The sequence below is a fragment of the Suillus fuscotomentosus genome (assembly GCF_016647785.1).
Source record: "Suillus fuscotomentosus strain FC203 chromosome Unknown F5891scaffold_42, whole genome shotgun sequence".
Taxonomy (NCBI): Eukaryota; Fungi; Basidiomycota; class Agaricomycetes; order Boletales; family Suillaceae; genus Suillus; species Suillus fuscotomentosus.
In genome coordinates this window covers 212,737-236,517 of record NW_024539554.1, presented here as the reverse complement: position 1 = coordinate 236,517, position 23,781 = coordinate 212,737, and the positions used below count along the sequence as shown (strand labels likewise).

Here is a 23,781-nt window from a genome sequence, read left to right as displayed (position 1 = left end):
AGAAGGTACTCTCTACCTTCCAGGTTCACCGTCACAACTCAATTGTTGTTATGATGATACAAAAAATAAAAGAAATAGTCTCTTTCTTGTCGCCGCATCTGCACCAAACCAAGATCATGGTTACTCAGACCAATACCCCTTATATCGGGTCCTTGGAATTGTATTGATAGGTTGACTTCTTTCCGATGATCTTTCACAGCACCAATCACAGTTTAAAATATGTAGAAAACGGGTCCCTGCTGACTACTCTAGACCAATCCATCGGTACCGTCAGACTCGAATAGTATTACCACGGACTCACAAGCATAAGAAAATGATCACGACCGCCACCTGCCCCAGGGAAATCTCCGCATCTGCTACGGAGTACAAACATTGACAATAGGAAGCATGATCTCGTCCCATATCGTCCGCAGCAGTGCTATCAGTGCTGTCCTTGGCTCCTTTCTTCTGCATCTGAATCGCGCAACAAAAGGTTATCATGAGGGAATGGCTAAGGAGAAGAAGAGGAGATGGTACATAAATCCAGTACTACATATGTGCGAGGCATGTATCAATAATCATCAAAAGAACGCTCTAAGATGCAATCGGCCAAGGGACACGGCAGATAAAAATATTTTCAGCGAGACTTCTTGACATTCCGGGTGGAACGAGGTTTCGAAGGTCCTGCCTCGGGAATTGGAGGATGATCTATGGAAGCGGACCCTGCTGAGGGTTAGTAGTAGGTGCGGTTTCAACATAGGTGTCGATAAACGCGGTCAAAATCTCGAGAACCTTCTCGTGAGTGGTCTCTATTCTCTCTCTCTCCTCGGGCTTGTTCGCGAGGCAAACCAAAGTCTGCCATTGTTGGACGAGAGGCCTAAACGCTGCGAAGTAATCCGAGGTCATCTTCACCATAAAAGTTGGGTTCATGACGACCCCCACTTTCGTGAAACAGCAGGTGCTCAGAAGCCCTCTGAGATCGGCCTTGCCCAAGGCCTCATAGGCACTCGCCCATGGCAGCGAGTCTCGAGTCCAGGATGGTGACAATTCACCGCGCGGCCCCCCATACTTCGCAACAAACTCAAAAAATATATAAAACAATGACTCCAGGTCATCAGAGGGCTTGTGTTCAATCAGCCGTTGAACATCATTGGTGTCCTTGCCCGGATCAATGTCACCCAGGTTGGTGTGGGCGTCCGGGAGGGTCATGTCCATCATGCTCTCGAGAATACGGATGGAAATGTATGGCATAGTACCCTGTAACAATAAAATTGACAGCACGCACGGCAAATTTCGGAAAAAAAACTTACAGTACCAGGTGAATAAGTGCTGGTCGTATCCACTGGCAAAATTGCAGCATGGTCGAGGTCGATGAAGTAGCCAGTACCTTCATAGATAACAAAATTGTTGGGACTGAGGTCACCGTGTAGGACTCGTCTCTCAATCATTGCACCGTGAGCTAAAAAAATAATCATGAGCGTGTTTATGTTCTGCGCATTCGATGACTCACCGATTACAAATTGACGAAAAGCCGTGATCAGCTCCATTCTAGAGTTGAATTGAGAGAGAGGCTCTCCGCAAGGGCTCAAGAGAAGACGCCGGTGCAATCTATTGCAGAATGCGGTGTCGTCTCGTTGATCCTGGTTATATTCCTTGCGAATACGCGCTGTACAATCAGGCTGCCCCTCGTAATAGACATCCCAGTCGTCAATAAGTTCGACGACATTAGGAATACCCTTGAGCGTCTTCAGGATGGTTGGTTCGTGCATTTTTTTCGACTCCTCCACCCAACAATCTTTTAGAGCGTACTCTACTCCTTCCTTGTTTCTAACCCGATAGCAGACCGTTCCTCTGCAGAAAAATCCACGACTCTTCCACAGCAGAGCCATGATTGAATAGACGTTGTGCTTGTTGTCTTGCACCCAGCCTATCGCCCCATCTGCAAGATTGTCATGGATGCCATTACACGCAGCATGACACACGTGAATAGTGGGATCAAGGCCCAGGTGGCGGCTATCCAGAAGTGTGAGGGCAGCTAATGCATCACAGAGGCGTATAGAGCCGGGGTGCTTGTGGATATAGAAAGGAAGGGATATGATGGCGCCGGAGCGGTCGAAATAATGTGTGCGGAGCATATCGGCGCTGATTGAGTAGGCAAGTGTGAATCGACGCCATGGTTGCTCTCGCATGATTAGATATGCTTTGATTGCTACCCCCCAATATATTGGTAAGTCTGGATGCTTAGAAAGATCAGAAGAGGTATGCTCCACGAAGGTCAGGACATTTGCCCATGATTTCTGTTCCTTCAGGAGTGCGAAGTCGAACAGGGATAAATCGGGCTTCTGTGCGTTGAATTCGTCTTGAATGGCAGTGGTAGAGAACTCTGCAGTCCAGTACCGGGAACCCATCGCAAATTTGTAGGGGATGTCGTCCTTCAGCGTGTTGCGCAAGTGATACTGTATAGTATAAAAGAGACGCTGCAGGTCTGTCTCAGTGGTGTGCACCCGTCGTCGTTTTTTCTTCGACCCGTCTTGAAATTCAAGGTCATCCCAACTCTCTTCAGCTAGTTTATCTCCTCTGAGGATCGCCGATCCGAGTGAACCCTCATAATTGAGCTTCGCGCCACCGCCATCATCTGCACCTGACTCTTCGTCGTCCTCTGAGTCTATGTCCGCGTCGATCTCTGTGTCCGAGCCTTCATCGTCCTGCGGTACGTCGGTATCTGAATCAAGGTCTTCACTCCGTTTGACTCGTTTGCTGCGATTGAATACCCATCCCTTGCTAGAGTATGCAGGTGGTCCAACAAGTCTATCGTACTTGATTAGTTCAAGGCTCTCTGCCTCAATACTGGTTCGAGGAACGATTTGGTTGAAAATGGAGCGCTCGAAATCCAATCGAACTGCGTTGCCGACACCTTCATGAATAATGCGGAATTCCAACTCACGCTTGAGGAGGGGTTTGATGGTGTCCAAGGTGCACGGCAATCCACCAACAGGGACGCCAGCAGAGCTGATTCTATCACTTAGAAGCTGGTCAATGTCAACGAGGGATGAGACTGTGGTATTTTCCAGCATTTTGTCGTCGTGGCGATCAACCAGAACTCAAGTTGGCTTACATTGCGGTGTTTGTTGCTTGGTGTTGATTCTCCTTATAACAATATCACGATAAGTATTGATTCAACGTATACTGATATGTACTGATCTCGCCATCCAATACTATCATGAACCAGGGTATGAAGCCCGAGTTTCTGTTCCTTGCTGATCTCCATGCTTACATTCTGTCCTTCCTTCCTTACCAAGATATCCTTCGATGTACATCCGTGAGTTGCTGATACCCCTATGTACTGACAGTTGTCTTGCAGGTATGTAGAGACCTTCACCAGACGTACCTGTCATCTTCTGAGCTCCAATATATTGTTGAACTCAGTGGTCAACAACTGCTTCCTGTTGATCTCCCTCTCGATAGCCACACTCCTACTATCTCAGAGTGTCTACAACTCCTGAGGGACAAAGTTCATGCATGGTTCAAGTTGAACACTCAATCTATTGAACACGTCGATGTCTCAAACAAGTACATTATGAAACTGACATTCATGTCAAATGGGCATTTCTGCCTCATGGACGACCCAACCCTGCATCATCATGACTATCTACGGGGTCCGACCATCTCCAAGATCTTTCCAATACTACAAGACCCCTCACAGCGAGTGTTTGACTGTGTATGGCGTTCAGATACACTGTCCTCAGTTCCCAATGCACAGCTAAATGATATTCTCATGGACCCGACGCAAAATCTGCTCGCTGCTGCATGCCACATTCTTGATGGGCCGGATGTCTATATCGACATTTTACCTTTGGATGGAGATGGTGCTCACCCCCAAGCTGCTGGAACTACGCTGTGTATGTTACCAGAGCTGCGTGGACCCCAGAACATTCTCCCAAAAGCTGAGCGTTGGAGGATTCGGAGTCTGGGGAGGCTTATGGCTCTCTCGCACTCCCTGAGACTCAATGATCCAGTAAGGATTCTGTGGTGGTTGCAGATTTGGGACTGGCAGCACTCGACGACGTCAAATGTGAGCGAGCCTTGTCGATTGAAAGACTCGATGACTGATGGATTATTTAGAGTGTCCTCAGCGACGCTATGTCTGGAAGTCAAATCTCAATCGATTATTATTTTCTTGGAACTAGTAGATTGCTTGCGATTGTCGACATCAATTTGAAGGTCTATTCCATCGAGGATATGTCTCAGGCGCCGCAGTTGCTCGCATGCTTCTTGTTGCCTGCACCTGTACGCGGTGCACATTTCCTCTCCCAACTTAAAGGACGATGGTGCACAAAGTAGGCCGCCACCAGAGATGCCACAAAAAATGTGGAAATCAGATCCTACTCATCGAATCATATCCCTGAACATGTTGCCTTCCCTCCATTTTGTCATTTCTACCAGGATTTTCTTCGAGCCCGACTTCATTAAAGGGGGGTCAACGGCGATACCTTGGAAACATTGGGGCTCGTTGAATACTCGTATTTTCCAGCACTGTCCAGACATTTTTTACTCTGCTACTGGGAGTCGAGTCTTGAAGGTGGAACATGCAATTGACGCAACAGGCGGTAATGATTTCTTGGAGTACAGTTTGCGTGTGATGGACTTTCGCCCATTAGCTATCAAGTATGGGCAGGGCCTAGGACGGTTGGTGAGAGAGCCATCTACAATAGACTTGGATGGACAGTCGTTAACGACGTCCTTGCCTTATGTTGAGGTTGTGTCGAGCAAGATATCCAATTCTAAAGATGAGCTGCTGTTGACATCGATTGATGAAAACAGAATTTACGCGTTCCATGTCGATGGTCGCTTTGTAAGCTCTTCCCTGTCTCAAGGAAGCCTGATCTGATTTTAAACCTACAGGTCAAGGTCATTAAGATTTGGGAAGGGGTTTGAAGCGTGCTCTATTCAGGGCATAACATAAGCTCTACATGTAGTGGGAGTAATTTGTTAATGTCGAGGATGCAATTGAACAGAAACACGTATAAAGAAAGCGGAATTTTAATGGCCCAGTGAGAATGAGAAGCGTATGTCGAGTGCTTGCGAGACGCGTGAAGCACTTGGCGAGGATCGCGAAGCATCGTATATCCAGAGCCTGTTTAGCGCATGGCAGGGGGAGAGGACTGCCAGTTGCAGCCAGCGCACTGGTGCTTGGAGCCTGAAAGGTGACTCTTGCGATATTGAACGTCTCCGCTGGTAGCACGCTACTGCGTGAGGCACCAGCGGCATTCGAGACCCTGGCGGTAGAAGTATGGGCTTGCTGGCGATGATGACGTTCAGCACGGGAGTCCTGTGTGGGTAGTTAGATACTATGGCTCTGGAGGGCAGAGGGTGAGAAAAAGATGGTTGATCACGTTCTTTGTCATAGGACGTGATGGTAGCGGTGCGGTTGTTGTGTCAAGGTGGGGAATGTCTGTTGAACTGGTCAGAGGTGCATCGAATCTGCTGCGACATGAAGACTTACATCGTCGAAGAACCCGTGGCGAGTCCAGCGAGCTGTGACCGAGGCTTTGGGCCTGGAATCGTCTGCTGGAGGAGTGAAGTTGAGGTAATTGCAAGATGACTGTAAAAGCTTTACTTCAAGACGCTCAGCGTGACATGTCAGCGTGAGAACATGATAAGAGAATGTTGCAATTGACACCCCCTCTCGAGCTCGTCTCCGCTTTGCTCTGAAGAAATGTCCGTGTGCAAACTACATACAAGCTTCTAGGTCGACTTGATCAATTGTTATGCTGATACAAAAAAATAAAAGAAATAGTCTCTTCCTTGCCGCCGCATCTGCACCAAACCAAGATCGTCATATTGCCAACTCATGGTTACTTGATCAGACCAATATTCCCCCTTATATTGGGTCCTTGGAATTGTATTGATAAGTTGAGTTCTTTCCGATGATCTTTCACACTAAACACAGTTCAAAATATGTAGAAAACGGGTCTAACCTTTTCCCCCCCTGCTGACTACTCTAGACCAATCTATCGGTACCGTCATCGTATGCTGGACTTGAATAGTATTACCACCCCTTGGCGCCCGCCTTTCCTTGTAATCTTTGCCAGGTCTTCCCGTATCTTGTAAACTGGAATCATGAAAACGAGCCCATCGGCTGAGTAGTCCTACCACTATCGTTGATGCACTTCAATCACGCACCACTGGCGCACCTTTGCATTTCCTTCGACGGATGGACATGATGCTGTCCGAACCACCAAAATAAACAGAAAAACCACCCACTTTAATTTCCTCAACTTGTTCGGGGCCGGCATCGCGAAAAATAGTGGAGTAAGGCTTGTGCATATATTTACATCGGTGTCATCCACCACTCAATAACGAGCAGGACTTGAATCAGTAAATGCTCTCCAAAATAATCTTGACCTTTGAAAGCAACTCTTCATCCTCTTGACCAACTGCACGGACCGCGATCTGTTCAATGTCGGCCGTTGGTACCCCATATTGGCTCAACGTCCTCTGCAGTCCGAGCTCTTGCACAAGGCTATGGAAACTGAGAATTTATTCTGAGTGTATGGCAAAAGATACTTGCCTAGCGATCATGTACGATAGTTTCTTGACATCTCCGTCAACAGTCCCAGTTGATGGCTCTCTGAGATATAGTAAGGCTTCAGCAAGGTACTCCTTATCTTCTTGACTTGCTATTTCCGCTTGTAGGTTGACGACCGGTGCAAGTGTCAAGCACTAGAAATAGATCGTGATCAAGAAACTACACGCGGGTTCCGGGTGTACTGACTGAGGTGATGCCATGCGGTATCCCATATGTTGCTCCGAGCTTATGACCAAGCGTGTGAGATAATCCTAACGAGCTTCACAAGAAATGATTGAATGTATGCCACCACCCGCGTGAAACAACTTACCTAGGCTTTTCGATCCTCCGCGGCCATAAACTCATCCATGACGCAACTTGCAGCCTCTGCCTGGCAACGAGATCTTCGCTGTCTTTCTTTGATAATACAAGAAAATGAAAAAGATCAGCGATGGCAGCATGGCATAGCCTTTTCATTGGTAAGGGCACTCCAGGTCTGTATAGACTCTCTGTTTCCAGATATTGAGAAGCATAAAGCATCGTATATTATCCTCTTACCGACTGCATGGTCCAGCGCACGCACGCCAGTAGAAAGCCTTTGGAACGAAGTGAGCATACACCGGGGTCACTGAATTGATTATCTACCATAATTGTTCAGGTGTTGAAAGAGTCAACTCGGCGTCCAGGATGATCCCCGCTGGAGTAAGCTGTTGATGACTGATAGCTACCTTGTCACCCTGTTTATTGGTATAACCTGCGCTACACTAGAATATCTAAATGAGAAAGTGAGTTATTTATATCACTTCGAGATCTTACCGTGTACTCGGCCGCACTCAGGGTTGTTGGTATTGCGATTTGCCGCAAGAACTCCAGCTCTTTGCCAGATGTTTCTTGTGCTCTTTGCTGCTGCAGCCTGAAAATAATAGCCTTTGATGCATCGACGGGAGAACCTCCACCAACGGACACTATAATATCGGCGTCGACTTCACGAAACTTGGAAACGCCGTTCTCGATACCAGCCTCAGGAGTATGCTCCCCGATTTCCGAGAAAGTAGCACCAAATGCATTGTATTTCTTCAAGATGTTCTCGATTTCCTCCACAATACCAGTCTACGCTCCGAGTCAATTATATTGATTGACAAATCTGAAGTGGTTCAAGCATCAACTCACCTTGTTGCGGAGAGACTTTCCTGTTACGATAAGCGCTCGTTTGGCTCCAAGAGTGTCCAAAAGTTTTGGGAGTGCGGTTTCAACGCACTTGGGCCCGTAGTAAATGCCCTCAAGTGTGTTAGTATATGCGTAAGACCCAGCTGGCACTGTGTCATTGACAGTCGTCATGGTAGATAAGAGGTATTAATAATGTTTATTTCCTATGAGTGAGTGAGTAGTAACCGCGGTGGAGTTTAGTCCGTATAAATAATCGCCATATCATAACTGTCATTGCGACAATTGCCACTATCGATATCGGTACTCACTGAGTCGGCAGCCCGCCGCGGCGCATGTGAAACGAGTCCGAGTCCACTGGCAAGTCGTGCACTCGCAGCTCGCTGGCACGAGAATCGATTTGCACAAGGTTAGTTGTGTCAACCTTTAGTTGTTGATATGGCCGAACCGTCCCCGTTAATTGACATAACGTGCCGCTTGGCGAAAACCACTATCTGACAAGTTCCTGCCGGGTGAAACGGTACCGCGGACATGGCCTGCGACTTGCTCGGCCCGGTAACAGTCTATTTTTATAACAATTTTCCATCGAGTGGACTTAAATCCTCACGACAGTGAACGACCGTATGCATATGCGCATGCAACTTAAGTACTGGTGGTAGCAATTATTTAAATAATGCAACCATGAGCTACCTGCACAAGTTTCGTCGACTACCCACATTGACCCCACTGCGTCCGACGGCCAGGAGACTTAGTACTTTCTACAATAGAGATAGCGCCTCCAGGATCCAGCTATTCTCATCTATGTCAGACAGAAGCGACGAACCCACCCAGAACTCTGGACAGCCGTTTAACTCTGCCCCCTCATTCCGCGAGACTGGCCCACCAAACCCCAATTGGCAACTGAGACAGGGCCTCCCAGACCATGTCGAACCTGGAAAGTCGTGGAAAGCAGAAGAAGAGAAAGGCTGGAAGACTTGGAACCTCTCAGACATATCGCCAAGGTACGCGACCTCGTGTAGTGTTGTACAAACAGTGGTAGCAGAAGTTCTTGCTTCTCAAACCTAACCTTATCGTTCGCATGTCACTGACTTGAACTGCTGACAGGGAGATATATCCTTTATTGACTTCATGCATCGTGCCTCGCCCCATCGCGCTTGTGTCCAGCACGTCTTCCGATGGGATACCTAACCTTGCTCCGTTCAGGGGAGTTTTTTTCAGCACATTTTAGCCGACCAGTCTGACCTAACTTCATTGTACAGCTACTTTTCCATGGTGCGTCGGACATCTTTTTGAATGCCTTGAAATTGATTTGGTTGTGCTGCTGGCACCTGAAAGGTCGCGCACAATCCGCCGTTATTGAGCATTTCCTTCTCTCATTCTCCGCGGACTGGGAAGTCAAAAGATACCAAAGAAAATATACTCGCGACAAAACAATTTACCGTAAGCATTGTCAGCGAACCATTCATAGAAGCAGCAAATATCACAACTGTCGACGCCCCTGCTGATATCGACGAGTGGGACATCAGTGGTCTAACCAGATCTGCCAGCGTAAGTCCATTCCGTTTAGCAGCCGCAGCGGTTGTTGACCATGTGTCGTTCGCGTACGTATTGACCGCAATGCTTGCCCTTACATAGATAGACGTGAGGCCCCCATGGGTCAAAGAAAGTGCCATCAGTTTTGAATGCGAGGTAGGCATGCACTTCGTTGTTTTATTTGCCATGCTAGCTTATTAATGACATCGGCTTCACAGTTGTTCCATTCCTACGAGATTCGTCCGCCCAATTCGGACGAGGTCACAAACACATTGGTCTTGGGCCTCATAAAGCGGACACATATCAGAGAGTCCGTTTTGACTGCAAGCGGTACCGTTGATCCCGCTAAGCTTCGGGCCGTGTCACGCTTAGGTGGTGATATGTACGCGAGGATCGGTGAAGGTTTCGAACTTTCCAGGCCACCTTGGACAGTGATACGAGGTCAAGTCACGTCTGAAACAGAGTAGGGAGTCTGTTGCACTATAGCGGATACGAGCTCGCATTGATAGAAGGGTCCGCATGTTCATATCAGTTTGCATTTGGAAGGTTTCAGGTCGAGGGATGCGAACGTTCCGAAGATGCCGAGACAACGTTCCTTTGCGTAAGCATCAACTACTGAGAAGGCCACGGATATGGAATGCGTGTCAATGGACCTGATCTTTGTAGCGAACTTGGTCCGAATAAACGACGATGTATTTCTCACCGCATGGAACAAGCTGCACTTCCCCATGGTACCAGGTTGAAATGAAGCAAAGCTTACCCCAGGAGGCGCATGCCTTGAAAAAGATTAACTAAAAGTTATAAACACAAGGCATAAACGTGGAGGAATGCACTGCTACATGCTTTAGAAGATGAAGCCACGATGCAGAACACGATGCGCGTGCCTTATCGACGATAATTGTTTTGACAAAGAATGATCTTCCGGTGCAGATCAACGCCCCATCAACTGGGAATAGCACACGAATAGCCCACGAACAGGTGACGATTTTGACAGGGACGACATGTGTTAGCGAAAATTACGAACGATGATGGTCCACCATTCGCCGCGTTAACCTAACTAACTGTTTGAAGAAGCGCAGTCAACAGTCGCCGTGACTCCTCGAGGCAGCTAATGCTCCTTTGTATAGATAGTTGAGACAGATGGCCACTCCAACACTTATGTGTCCGTATATTATTCCACAGCCTTGTCTCCGGAAGCTTTTATTAGTCACGTGTATACAAGTACTTCCGCCACATTCGGTCTCTCGCAGTTTAGAGCCTTTCTCTTCGTTTGTTCTTCCTCAACATTCAGCGCTCAGCGCTCAGCTCAAGTATTAGGTGTGTTTCAGTGTTTTTTTTTTCGTTAATAATACCCATGATAATTTTCAAAGACTGTCATTTGCAACAGATATTCTTGCTACTGAGGCGTACCCTAACCTTCCGGGTCGGATACGGCCAACAAACTACGTGAGTCGCTTCTAAAATCACATAAACATAAAAATTTAAGTGCACCGATGGTTTGTTATGCTCTAGGGTTCTTCCCGGGCATGGAGAATGATCCAGGGTCGGTTGCTGAACAACGCGCCAATGCGGTTGCAAAGCTCAAACGCGCTGCATCTTTACCACGACTGAAAAATGGAAGGCGACCCCAGATGCACAATGAAGTTGTTAGCGAAGGCGAGAAAACCCTGCATGATGATGTCCAGGATCCATCGCAGGACACACCCCCCGAGTGCGTTTCCAATAGCGACTACAAGCCGATCGTACAGCCCGAAGAGAACCCAGGCTCGCCTGAGCCGTCGAGTGTAAACCGCAAACGCCGCTCACGTTCTCGTTCACGTTCTAGGGGCTCCAAGGATCTCAGAAAATTCAAACCTCCTCAGTCTCCTTTGCCAACGTCTGTTACGCCCAGCAATGATTCTTCTCCTGACGATTCACCACCCTCGCGAGCTGAATACCTTCCACATTCAATTCTCGCACCAATACCCTCCCATCTTAATCCGTTACCCAATTCTCCGTTCATTTTACCTGGTTTCTTAACGGCAGAGAACCCTTTTCTACCTTCTGGTGCTTCTTCTCCTATTCCAAGATTTCCCACATTGGAGGCTCTGGTGTCACGTCAAGGGCTTCAACGATCGAATAGTGCAGGTGCAGCCCGCATGCTAACTTTACAGAGCACATTACAAAAGCTCACGGGTGGCACGGAATTAATGGATTCAACATTTCCATCTCCAGCAATGTCGCCTCCGCCTTCTGGCACTAAACTCGGTCGGAACAATACTGTATCTGGTGGGGAAAGCAGCGAACGTAGCACTGCTCGGAAGCTTATGATGGCTCAACTGAACAAGAGGATGATAAAGGAGACGGATATAGAAGAGGAAGATCCTCGACCATTCAGTCCTTCAAAGCGACGCCAGAGACGACGTTCAAAACGTCAGTCCGCTAATCGCCCTGTGGTGTCGACCACAGATGAATCCGATCTTGTTTCGACCAACGATGCCACGCCAAACCGTTCCAACACCCCTCAAACTCAACCCGATGAATTAGCTCCCAACGTCCAGCGCACATCTTCCAACACTCCCATACCCCCGATACCAATATATCCTCTTGCAACCCCAAGCATCAACCTCAACGAAACCATCAACTCCAGCCGTCAATCCACTCCTGTGCGAGCTGTGCCACCCACTCACTTTGATCACGCTGCCAAAAAAAGACGGGAGAGTGTTCTGATAGAGGATCCAGATGACGAAGACCGAATTCCTCCACAGTCGACGTATTATGGATTACCAGGTGCTCCGAGTCGGCCGCATCCAAGCCTTTCTCCTCGCCTTCCCCATTCATCAGACATCTCCACTGACTCACCACTTCTTGATGTAACGAATGTACCGATATTCCTGGCCCCCCATCTTGAGAGGACTCCGTCTCGGCAAGCCAGATTCCCTTCTAGTCCCTTCGCTAGACCTCATAAGGAGATATCGTTATCATCTGACCAGGAGGAGGAACGCGATCAGGAGGAGGAGGAATTTTTCCCAACAGAAGCTTTTCGACGGTCTCCATATCATGATGGTCTTAACCGAGAAATCAGTTGGGTGGCAGAGCCAGGTGAGTTCTAGCTGTGTTGGTTGATCAGGATACCTCTCAGCCGTTTCGCGGTAGTGCCGGAAACCCCCATGCCTGTGCACGAAGAGACAGAAGAGGAAGAGGACGACGAACTGCTGCAGGATGAGCCGGCCCAGCAAATCACCGAAGATGAAGATGACCATCCGCCTCCGGATTCGCCAAGAGAAGGGTTTAATACTCAGATCGGGGAACCATCATCTCGCGCATCATCGGATTCAAAGGAACTTGTTGTGGAATTGGAGACGTCTCCCTTGCCTACTCCCGCACTCACTTCGCCGACACCCTCCTCATTTGCCAACCTGTCTAACACCGCTTCCATGCTCCGTAACAGTGATGAATCGGATTCTCAACAGTACCCTCAGCGGCTTTCGGTAGCTATTCGCATGCACAGCGATAAATCTCCGGTTGTAACTGAGCCTGAGTCGACCGATCCTCAAACAGTCCGGGCAGAGACTCCCTCCAGGCGCGAAGGTAGCACATGGAGCAAGATCGTCCACTCCTTGACGAGGAGTGCTTCAAGTAGTGGGCGCCGGTCTCGGACGAACTCGATTGCGACAAGGGAGAGAAGACAGCACACTGACTCCAGCATCAGCCGGGAGAGTGGAGTGAGTCTTCCAAGTCCAAAAATTGATAAGAACGACAGCATCAGTTCGACTACATACCCACACGGCCAGCCATCCTCGGCGTCGACTTCGGTACATTCATTGATCCAAACCGCTCCTCCCAGCAGCGGGGTATCCCCCGTTCCCATGACTCCCTCCACTGATCCTCTGGCGAAGTATACGCACGAAAAACTCATGCCTTTCCCCGGGATCAAGAAGCTGCAAGAGCAATGGAACCGTCAACCTCACTTTTCGTCTACTCCTGATATCATTCTGTCGCATCATGTTGAGGCTGATATACCGCTGCCATCGAGTTCTTCCAGTAACACCCCTTCTAATTCTCCCGAGATAAATGGGGACAGGAAGCTAACACACCAGGCATCAGATACCCACCTGTTGCATATCTACAAGGCTCAAGCACCACCGCTTTCTGCCTCTGCATCCACATCCTCTCATGACCACTACCAGCATGGCAGTCCCCACTTACCATCCTCCATTATGCTGAAATCCCTTCCAACTAACCGAGATGGGGTCCGGAGATGGCTCAGTGCCAGGAAGTTGTTCCCCCAGCCTTCACAGTCGCCGGTAGGCAATTCGCCTCCGACGTCTAGTCCTGAACCGAAACCCGCAGTAGCGTCGAAGAAGCCATCACTCTCTGACCTATTCCGATTGCGGAAGGAGAATGATTTGTCCGCTGAGCTCCAAGATGAATGGGTAGATGTTGATCGTGATAAAACACGTAGCTCTGTTGGCAATGGGCAGCTAAAGAAGGCAAATGGTGAATTCTCTCCGACCAGTCCAAACGACAGCTTCATCCGTGACGAGCTTCAAAAGACGCCGCGAGCGAGTAAAATCGCTAGGCCTAACGGTCAGCCATACTCTGCCACAGATATCTCCCTAATACCTCTCACTCCGGCAACCCCTTCTCCCCCTGAATTTCCATCTACCACACCTGAGCCTTGGTCTTCACTATCCGACTACCCCCATCTCACAACATCCGAGTCTTCTTCGTCCAACACTTCCTCGCATTATTCAAATTACCCTGCGAAAGGCGGCGTACTGTTAGAACGCTTGAATGACATGCTGGGCCGAGGTTCAAGAAGCCCGGTATGGCTATCTGCCATTGATGAGCCTCCGCGAAGATTTCTACGATGTTCTCCAGTCTTCCAGGTCGTGAATTCCTAATATCTGCAAGGATCGCTTCCTCTTCCTGTTCAACGACATTCTCGTCATTGCCAAACCTCGTGCTGAGGATTCCGATACGTTCCTCGAGGTGACAAAGCCTAATCCTGCTGATCGGAAGTTCACCGTCAAGAATGTGGTATTGCTGCGACAACTCTGCTTCACCAGCGAGCGTGAGGAGCCGTGTTCGAGAGCCATCCCAAGAACTCCTGCAGTACAAGCCTTTGTCGAACAGTTCTCCATAGACCCGGATAATGCAGTCACATTGCTCTTCAGCAGCTTGGATCATCGTGACGATCCTGCTGCACTTGCGCAACTCCTGTTCAGAACCCCACATATTGACAGGGTGCAGCTCGGTGATTTTTTATCGCGGCGTACAAGCCGCGTTGTGCTCAAGCATTATCTTGACGCCTTTGGGTTTATGGGAATGAGGGTGGACAAAGCCCTCCGGTTGTTCCTTCAGTCTATTCACATCCCGGAACGGGGCAGCCACGGTATCACTCCTCTCGACATTCTTCTCGAGCCGTTCGCGAATCGGTGGTATGAGGCAAACGCAATCCACATTTCTTACGACAAAGATTTGGCCTACCGCTTCACGAGAGCCATCGTGCAGCTGAACGACGTCCTGCATGGTGCTATCTCTCATGAGCCGGGTCAGATGGGGCATCCTAAAAGGAATATTACTGCAAGAGACTTCCTTGAGGCTTTCCGACGTCATGACAATCGCTTGTCGGATGAGTTATTGGGAGATGTCTATGATTCCATCCGGCGTGAGCGCCTGTGCCAGGCGCGCAACTCAACGTCTGGCGGCCCACCAGAGATCACTGTCACCTTCAAACGCACACTTCCTCCGCGGCTCACCTACCGGGTTCAGTCAGAGCCAGTCGTCATCCGTATCCCACAACCAGATCCGCAGTTCAGTATTGAGTTGTTTGGGCACGATTTGGTGTTTGACCCACCTGTATTGTCATTTGCGAAGTCGGCAGAAGCTTCCTTCCGGGTGACGGGGCGCGCTTTTGGACTGAAAACAATGTCCATGCTGCGGTCAGGTCCGAATGCCCTATTATATGCTGGCCTAGCCCAGAGTTACACTATAGCAGTGGAGCGCGCTTTCATGCGTAACACCTTTCAGGTGGCATTTTTGGATCACAATGGGGCCAAGCGCAAATATATGTTCAGTGTCACCGACCCTGTTGTTCGCCACGAGTGGGCAGTTTCGCTCAAACGGGAAATTGATGCCTCTGTCGTAGCCGCTGACCATCCCTACGGCATAAATTGGCCGTCCCCGCAGACGGCTCGGTTTTATAAAGCATCGTACAACATGTCTTTCAAGGTGTTGCAAGATACCTTACTCAAGCCATCCCTGGGCGACACCAGTCCCTTTCCTTCCAAAGTTGACCACGCACTAGCGCGCCTCACCTCATCCGGCCTTCATGCCCGCGACCAATCTAAAACATCTGTTCGACTCGGTGTGAACTGTACATCGGAGCCAGTGCGCTCAAAGTCTCGGAGCAAGGTGTACCATCGCCATGGACCTGGAAAGATGGAGTCGGAAGGCAACACCCTTGGCTTCCCTCACGAGAGCAGCGACGATTGCGGAGATGATCCTGACACGCAACTCAGGTCGGATGATCAATACTGGTCAGGAAAAGATTTAGCGATGTACTGCCAGCAAAATAGCTCTATCGCCCTTTTGCTGGCATACCTGCAAGTCAGCACGCCAGATGCTAACGGCTCACAATGACAGTCTTGTTTCGGTGAGACTTTTGCTTTGTCGTATATACCGACCACTAAAACTTTTACCCAGTGTCTCGTGTTTGTTCCCGATCTCCCTTCTGAAATCTGTTCCTCCATATCTGTTCTCTCTATATCTCACGCATCCCGTTCATGTACATTCAATCGTTCCGCTTTTTCCATTCTACACATCACTATTGCTATATCGTCCACTATCATTACCGCATCTTCTCGTCTTTAAGTCACATTTGAATTCATGATACATTCTGGAAGGAAAGCACCACACTAAGCTCGAGTATTACATGCAAAAAATCAATGGTGTTGATGTGTCACAGCCACGAGTCCATCTTCGTAAAGGAACAGCCAAAACAGCCTTTTCCGGCTTCAAAAGCTTCCGAGTCCGTGATCAGGCCAGGCGGCTGTCCAGTGTCCAGTGTTCACCACTTTGAATCTTTTAAGTAGTTACTTGACTAGATGCCCCAGTAGGGCACGACGTATCCACTGCCTCGTGTCAAGTCCCAGTTCTTGTCTTTCCCTTGAGAGACAGGTCATGGCTCGTATCTATGCCGGTGCGAATGCACAACTGGGACGCTCGTGGTATGACTATGGTGAGTAAACTCTGTTTTCCCAGTTCTGCCACCGCATGAATTATACAGACAATTTCCGAATCGAGTGGAGTTCTCCCGACCGCTATGAGATCGTCGATCGTGTAGGAGGCGGGAAGTATAGCGAGGTAAGAATTTTGTGGACATATTCCACGGATTTTCAGCTAACCAGTTCACAGGTGTTCGGAGGGTTGGATACCGCTAACTCCGAGACATGTATCATCAAAGTACTCAAGCCTGTAGCTGCAAAGAAGATCAACCGTGAAATTAAGATTTTACGCAACCTCACTGGAGGTCCAAATGTTGTTGCCCTTCTTGACGTCGTTCAAGATCCTTCATCAAGATACCACAGCTTAATCATGGAATATGTGGATAATGTGGAGTGGAAATCGCTATATCCAATCCTTGGCGAGGTAGATATCAAGTTCTATACTTTCCAGCTCCTTAAGGTATGTTCCGTGACTTCATAAATCACCCCAGGAGCTTCTTTTAAGGCTAATTCACGAGGCCTTGGATTTTGTGCATTCGCGAGGAATCATGCATCGTGATGTGAAACCGGGAAATGTCATGATTGATCACCGACACCGGAAAGTACGTTCCACGTTTGCCCCATGACGATGAGATCGCTGATTACTTGAAATACAGCTACGGGTCATTGACTGGGGGCTTGCTGAATTCTATCATCCTGGGACAGCTTATCATATTCGTGTCGGTTCACGGTACTACAAAGCGCCCGAGCTGCTCGTGGGATATAAGCTGTACGATTACAGCCTTGATCTGTGGAGCATAGGATGCATGCTTGCTTCGATGGTGCGTGACATTTTTGCGTTTCGCTCATATCCTTCTTCTAATTATTCGGTAGCTGTTTCGCAAAGAACATTTCTTCCGTGGTTCGGATAATAATGACCAACTCTTGAAAATCATGAGAGTTCTAGGATCTGACAGTTTCGATGCCTACTTGAAGACATATGATATACCATTTGAAACAGACATGGAAGCCCTTCTGCACTCGTCAGTGGCATGTGCTGGCACGCATTTCAATGCTGATATCTCGTTCCAGTTATCCAAGACAGCCTTGGGCACGTTTTGTTAATGCTGAAAACCAGCAGTTTGTGACGTCAGAGGCACTGGACCTTCTTGACAAATTACTTCGTTATGATCATCAGAAACGGCTAACAGCACGGGAGGCTCAAGCCCATCCATATTTCAGTAAGCACATTTATTTCCGTTGTGCTTCTCTTCTCAAGCTATATACAGATCTGGTCAGACTCGAGGCAGCATCAATTAAAGGAGACTCAGCAGAGTACGTTAACGACTCTGGATTCTGCTCTATGTAAAGGAACTAGGGAGTTATTTATGTAGGTGTACTCCTGGATCTCACGCTTGTAGGGAAGTTGTGTATCGGACGATGTTGTCACTATTAGGGTCAAGACACTTATGCTGGAGAATGTGATCAGAATTCAAGCACGCGGTGACTGCATCAAAACAGGAAAGTCCAATGAAGTGGCAACGTGTTCAGCCCAAACGAAAACGAGGTAAACACACGCTCTCGGATATGTTCAATTACTCCAGGCTTTCTACACGCCCTCACTCGCGTCTATCGTCAGGTCAAGGTGGTAAACTGATATAACGCACCACATTCATCTTTACGTCCTTCCAATCTAACCTGCGTCAGATAATGGACTCAGACTACATACATCACATCCGCCCCAGGGCAATTAGCAGTCCTCACCATCCTAATTCGCTTCCCCAACACAGGTGTGCCAAAGTAGCTGAGCTACCGGTCTCCCCATCACCAGCATCCCGACTACACTTTCCGCGGCATGAAGATCGGAGTTGTCCACATGATTATACCAGCGCTCGTCCTGTCCAATGGAAACGCATAAATCCTCACGCGCTGGCATGCGTCAAGGAGCAGGAGCACTACATGCATAGCAGACATGAGAACCCAACAGAGCAATGGGTGAACGATCAGATCCACTTGGCAAGCCGGCCAACCCATGAGCGCCACTGGATGAAGCCCGCGGAAACGGAGGAACTTCGACATAGAATGCGAGATGAATTCCTATACGAATACGAGGTGGAAGCGCATGGGTGGATGTCATATGAAGAAGATATGAGACGAAGAATGCGGGAGCGCGAGGAGGAGAAGAACCGCCTGATACAAAACGAAGTTAGACGAATCCAAGCCCGCGTTCGCCAGCGGAGAGACAGCGAAAGACATGTTATTGCTGAAGAGCGAAGACGGGAAGCTGAGAGGGCGAAGGAAAGAGTGATGAGGGAGCAGGCGAGGCTGGAACGAGCAACAATGGATGCTTGGAATGTGTACGAGTTGCGATGGGTAGCGCTATCCGCTGCATATGACGGAATCGTTCTAAAATTCCGTGATATCCCGTGGCCACTACTTATTCCTCCGCTGACTCCAAGTGAAATCACTGCGGAGGGAATCGCGGCATTTATTTTGTCGACGGCCCATTCCCCAGAGCAGTCCCCGAAAGAGAGGATACGCGCTGCTCTCCTCCGCTGGCACCCAGATCGATTCTATCGAGTGCTGGGGAGAGTGCGAGAATCGGAGAGGAATGCTGTCGAGGAAGGTGTAGGGATTGTGGTTCGATGCCTGAACGATCTTCTAACAAAGGATAACAAGGCCTCCCATATGGTAAGCACCGTTCCTCATCAGAAGTTCCAAAGCTAGCACTGCAGTCTGCTCACGGCCAGTCCACTGCAGGCTAGACGAGGATCGAGGTTATGAGTGAACCTATTGCACGACGCTGGCGGAGTCGCAACTTGGGGTCAGCTCCTATACCTTGACGCATTCTACACTGTACAACAGCAAAGGGCGTTCAAGTTCCTGTTAATAAAGTGTTTCTTCATAATAGACTCCAACATTAATTTTCTGAGGCAAGGTCTGAATCTGAAGCTTGAAGCCAGGAGCGAAACCCCGATGACATTGCATAATCAAGGAAAACTTAGTTACTCCAGTAGTGGGAAATTTTATTTTTCCTCTATGTAAACAGTACAATATTCTAGTACAAGAGTGCTCCTGCTGCACTTCAAGGGAAAGCGTTACTGCGGAAGGCAGAGCAATGATACAATAGCTAAATAGCGTGAAGCTGGTTATATATGGTGAAGAAACCTTGAGCTCCGAGTCGTCATGGATGCTGTATATATGTATAGACACAGGGGAGTAGTCTGACTACCTAACATACCGGGCCCATAACATAACTATCGTCAGTCGACGTCTTGCTTAACGAAGTCGTGCGAGAGCGCGACACGACCAATCCATTGAAGAACGGAATAGACAAGCCATCTATGTACATTTGAAATCAGCGACAATATATTACTACCTGCCACGATACTTACGAACGATGATAGAACCAAGGACGACAAAGGACACTATAGGCTGGATAGTTGTAGCGAGGTACTGTGCTTGATTTGCAGGCGGGTTCTCTGGGGTAGGCAAACGCGTGAGCGCTAGGGTAGACACGAAGACTGCGCTGACTCCCATCTGCGACGCATTGATAAGTGATAAAAAATGGGATTGGACAGACTTACTGGACCTGTATACAAGATTTAGATATTTGATGTGACAGCGATATCATAGATAAAAGAGCTGCTCACCGAAGTGACCAGAGAATAGAGCTTCCCGCCAGCATGCAATCTCGGGAACAAATTTGTATACCGCCAATAAAGATGGAATTCGCCTGAAGACCATGATAGCGATCACAAGAAGAACAAGCTTCCAAGGGCTGATATCATATTCGGGAGAGTCATAGGCGTTAAAGGGTAGCCAAGCGCCGATGTAGATGAAACAACAACAGTTCAGCACATAATCTATCACAGAAGAGAAATCCTCATGTTCTGTCTGTTCATGGAAGTGCCCATCCCAGGATATTGCACAGCCTGATGGGAATGTCAGACCCTACTGATAGGTGAAGCATACAGACTAGATGCAAACCTGCTGCAAATGCTGCAAGAAGATCATCCGCGCCAATGGTGCTCGCAACTCCCATAGTAAAGATGGAGAGAGCCAAGTACTGCGCAATGTACGATTTACGATCCATAAAGCCTTGATCAAGGGATTTCTTCATGAGTTTGGAGAACAGAAATCCTGAATCACAAATACAATGCAATCAGACCAATGAATTCGGATGAAGCGACATTACCGACCTAGAACGGCTCCTAGAACGGTGCCAAGGATGACCTGGTCTGTGGTAAAGAAAGTTGAGGACTTTACGAGACGCCCAACACATAATAGCACAAACATAACCATCCCACCAAAAACCACTTGCCGATAGCAGTTTGAACGGATGTCTCTATGGTGAGGTATATGGATATCGCAAGAAAAGGGTAGGCAAGGCCGTCGTTGGCTGCGGCCTCAGCCAACAAGATGTGGCGAATATCCTCGCGAACATGTTGGTGGGCAAATTTACCGTCTATAGAGTATATGTAAATATCAGGGGTAGTTCATGATTGGCCGGACTGACGTGTGATGGCAGCACATGTCACCGGGTCCGTAGGGGTCAAACAAGCGGCGATACAAAGGGCTGATATGTAGTCGAGTTTCGGGAACAACACGTACATGACCGCTGACAACGGTGATCAATAGGTACACGGTTGCATCCGCGATGACTTACCAGCCACTACGACCCAGCCAAACGCCATGGTAGGCACAACCATTACCAACAAGCTCTTGGCATGCCTTTTCATATATGCAGGTGGTAATTCGACTCCAGCTGCGAATAAGCCAATTACAAGGACGATACGCATGATCTCTAGTGTTATGGTATTACTCGAGGGACCCCACGAATGGGGTGCGAAGATGCTGGTACCGAAAGGACCTATGATAATCCCGAAGGCGGTTCCTAAAACGACTTCATTGACATAAAGCTGGTGGAAACATGGGTCAATTGTCAAGGGATTGATAGCAATTACACACCTTCTCTTTGATTAGGAGGGACACTAGTGAGAACTGTGGTCAATAGTCAGCATACTGCGGTATATAACGATTCTCATGGAGCCAGGTAGACAGCACCCGAAAACGACCTGCTCGTAGTCAGCAAGAGCAACGACGCGCGTACTGCATACATGCATTCGAAAGGAGCTGGAACGAACCAAGACTGTAAAGCCACCAAGACAGATGTACGAGATCCTCGCCGGCGACACCTGAAAGAAAAATGAGTTGTTGATGACAAAAGAACAGTCGCTGACCGCACGTACTTGTAGTAAATCTAAATCCATGTTGAAGTGTTGTCGCAAAATCTTTCAGAAAACGACGCCTGATTCCAGTAGTATTTATCCAAGCAGACGCCAGATTGCTGCAGTGCAACGGGGCCGGGAATTGACCATGGAGATATATGACAGCTGTTCCACCTTGGCAGACAGCCTGATAGATACAGTGACGGTAATGAATTATCCCTGAAATGCTCATCACGTCAATTACATTTATGTACATTGAGAAAAGGATCCACTTACGACCTTTAACTGCATGGCACTGCCTGCCAGCAGCGGTGGGAACTAATGACATGAAGGAGTCCATGTATGGTCTCTCTCGATCGTGAACCCTTGTGCGAGTGAGCAACTTGGAAGGTATTTCTCTTCTCAAAGTAGGTCAAGCTTTCTGTGATCACCTCCGTGCGCGTGAACTGCAGGGGCCAACGGACGTTGTGATAGGGCTAGTGCTGATACGATGAAGCAACACGACTAGGGCGCCGCGCGGTGGAGTCACTTACCAGGTTTGTGTGCTTGACATGAGATTATAGTTGGAATGAGGAGTTGCGATTGCGGTAAAAAATTAAAGTGGTTGATGAATAATCAGGAGTTCCGGATCCGGACCAATCAGTTCTATTAGAATTTTAGCGGTGGCGCCCAACGCTGGCACTTGGGAGAGTTCGCTGCAGCTGCATCATGTAAGGTGTGGTGCTACTTCCTCGCTGCCAAGTAAATTTACATATATGGAACTTTTCGATAAGATTGTTGTAGTCAATGTGCCAACAAAAGCGCCGTTCCTTGTACAGAAGTGCGCTCGCACCACAGAAAGGTCAGGCAGGCAGTGTTATATACTACGCTCGTGCGCGACATTATTCATCCAATCTAGCCCCACTAGCTTATACAGTGGCCCTGGGCAACGTTAAACGACGCTCGCGCGCCAAACCCCTGATTCTCATCTTTCCTAGAAGTCATCATGGGGTCCCACTGCATGTATCTCCATTCAGCACTTATAATATATACTTTTCAACGCACTTGGCGACACATCGTTCATAACATAACGCGTCCCACGAACCAGAAATGGTGGCACAACAAGAAGGTGTCATTCGGGCATTTGAAGTATGGAATCACAAAGGGGGATGCGAGGACTCGGAGAATGTCCACATGTTGGATTCTCTGCTTAGCATCGCAACGGAACACCAAGAACAAGGTCACAGTGCTCTGATCCTTCAAACAATCAGAGACGATATTGAGCTGCAGACGCTATCACATGGGTGTTCATGCGGTCCGTGTCGAGAGTGTCGAGAGCAAGTCGAGGAGTGGTCGAGCTAGGACAGCTAGCCTGGACAACGAGCATGTGGAACATGGCGTTCACAAAAGAGAACGAGTGGGGATGGGATCTCAAGAGACATTTTCCGTAGTGGAAATGACCATCTGCAGGCAATAAGTTGGATCTAGTTCAATCAGTATCGAATGCAAGAGCGTGATGGATGAAAGATACTCACATCAGCTCACATACATAAGGCCTTGGAGGTCTCAATAGGACTATACGAGATATAAATTGTGGGCGAACGGGTTATACACGGAAGCAAGCACAGCATTGATATTCTTGCACATCTTGTTAGTGATCAAAGTTCGACAAAGCCCTCCCTAATGACGTCAAGGATATACTCTGGTTTGGGATGGATCGAGTACCATCTGTCCACTCTAGAGTCAGAAGAGTGCAACTTATCCTCAAAGTGTCGGGCTGTGGACATGTATATCGCGCCACTATATAGAGCTTCATAATGATATCAAGGGATGCCGCAGCTGGCTCTGGATTCGGGAGCGGACTGCGGATAGCACACAGCGCACGAGTTGATGTTGGGGGCGTTACACCGTGTTCTACGAGGCTGAGCGTTGAGCAAGGGGTCAGGGACTTGACAGTCTGAGCGTAAACAGTTTTGTATTATTCTACCTTTCACAAAAATATTTTGTGGTGAATTATATTTGGCTCGGAACTAGTGAACGTAAACAGGCAAAGCGGGCGCGTCATCACGAGTCCAAATTTTTGGACTTTACTCTCGGATTTTGATTTTTGTCTGCCTCACTATGCTCCGGACTATAA

The 23,781-nt window shown here is 48.4% G+C and overlaps 8 protein-coding genes across 8 annotated transcripts; 5 read left to right on the top strand and 3 right to left on the bottom strand.

The window, feature by feature from the left end:
• Positions 1–660: 660 nt before the first annotated feature.
• On the bottom strand, positions 661–3,304 carry F5891DRAFT_499656 (uncharacterized protein). The gene is made up of 3 exons (XM_041372039.1): positions 1,490–3,304; positions 1,290–1,438; positions 661–1,236 (listed from the first exon to the last, which is right to left on the bottom strand). Exons 1-3 carry the CDS (start codon positions 3,051–3,053, stop codon positions 688–690), a joined length of 2,262 nt encoding a protein of 753 aa, XP_041223584.1. The 5' UTR covers positions 3,054–3,304; the 3' UTR covers positions 661–687.
• On the top strand, positions 3,200–4,914 carry F5891DRAFT_1191315 (uncharacterized protein; the record flags this gene model as incomplete). The annotated part of the gene is made up of 5 exons (XM_041367437.1): positions 3,200–3,298; positions 3,341–4,051; positions 4,102–4,266; positions 4,301–4,831; positions 4,882–4,914. 5 exons carry the CDS (start codon positions 3,200–3,202, stop codon positions 4,912–4,914), a joined length of 1,539 nt encoding a protein of 512 aa, XP_041223583.1.
• A 1,306-nt stretch (positions 4,915–6,220) lies between these two features.
• F5891DRAFT_499530 (alcohol dehydrogenase IV) lies at positions 6,221–8,007 on the bottom strand. Its single transcript, XM_041372038.1, has 8 exons — positions 7,718–8,007; positions 7,364–7,657; positions 7,193–7,311; positions 7,106–7,143; positions 6,879–7,056; positions 6,755–6,827; positions 6,551–6,702; positions 6,221–6,502 (listed from the first exon to the last, which is right to left on the bottom strand). The coding sequence occupies exons 1-8, from the start codon at positions 7,883–7,885 to the stop codon at positions 6,355–6,357; spliced, it is 1,170 nt and encodes a 389-aa protein (XP_041223582.1). The 5' UTR covers positions 7,886–8,007; the 3' UTR covers positions 6,221–6,354.
• Positions 8,008–8,202: 195 nt separating this feature from the next.
• On the top strand, positions 8,203–9,999 carry F5891DRAFT_1045506 (uncharacterized protein). The gene is made up of 7 exons (XM_041362253.1): positions 8,203–8,266; positions 8,324–8,712; positions 8,816–8,911; positions 8,968–8,983; positions 9,047–9,259; positions 9,347–9,400; positions 9,463–9,999. The coding sequence occupies exons 2-7, from the start codon at positions 8,393–8,395 to the stop codon at positions 9,709–9,711; spliced, it is 948 nt and encodes a 315-aa protein (XP_041223581.1). The 5' UTR covers positions 8,203–8,266; positions 8,324–8,392; the 3' UTR covers positions 9,712–9,999.
• Positions 10,000–10,331: 332 nt separating this feature from the next.
• F5891DRAFT_1045504 (uncharacterized protein) lies at positions 10,332–16,195 on the top strand. The gene is made up of 6 exons (XM_041362252.1): positions 10,332–10,561; positions 10,615–10,690; positions 10,757–12,325; positions 12,380–14,118; positions 14,141–15,884; positions 15,935–16,195. The coding sequence occupies exons 3-5, from the start codon at positions 10,771–10,773 to the stop codon at positions 15,869–15,871; spliced, it is 5,025 nt and encodes a 1,674-aa protein (XP_041223580.1). The 5' UTR covers positions 10,332–10,561; positions 10,615–10,690; positions 10,757–10,770; the 3' UTR covers positions 15,872–15,884; positions 15,935–16,195.
• Positions 16,196–16,255: 60 nt separating this feature from the next.
• F5891DRAFT_499369 (kinase-like protein) lies at positions 16,256–18,007 on the top strand. Its single transcript, XM_041372036.1, has 8 exons — positions 16,256–16,469; positions 16,518–16,594; positions 16,646–16,915; positions 16,974–17,057; positions 17,112–17,276; positions 17,329–17,477; positions 17,527–17,675; positions 17,724–18,007. The coding sequence occupies exons 1-8, from the start codon at positions 16,412–16,414 to the stop codon at positions 17,801–17,803; spliced, it is 1,032 nt and encodes a 343-aa protein (XP_041223579.1). The 5' UTR covers positions 16,256–16,411; the 3' UTR covers positions 17,804–18,007.
• F5891DRAFT_499442 (uncharacterized protein) lies at positions 17,683–19,429 on the top strand. The gene has a single exon (XM_041372037.1). It carries the CDS (start codon positions 18,145–18,147, stop codon positions 19,159–19,161), a length of 1,017 nt encoding a protein of 338 aa, XP_041223578.1. The 5' UTR covers positions 17,683–18,144; the 3' UTR covers positions 19,162–19,429.
• A 237-nt stretch (positions 19,430–19,666) lies between these two features.
• F5891DRAFT_1240256 (Cation/H+ exchanger) lies at positions 19,667–21,707 on the bottom strand (the record flags this gene model as incomplete). Its single annotated transcript, XM_041369708.1, has 11 exons — positions 19,667–19,776; positions 19,830–19,916; positions 20,088–20,369; positions 20,425–20,577; positions 20,637–20,675; positions 20,732–20,902; positions 20,954–21,055; positions 21,104–21,356; positions 21,406–21,438; positions 21,582–21,632; positions 21,687–21,707. The coding sequence occupies 11 exons, from the start codon at positions 21,705–21,707 to the stop codon at positions 19,667–19,669; spliced, it is 1,302 nt and encodes a 433-aa protein (XP_041223577.1).
• Positions 21,708–23,781: the final 2,074 nt, after the last annotated feature.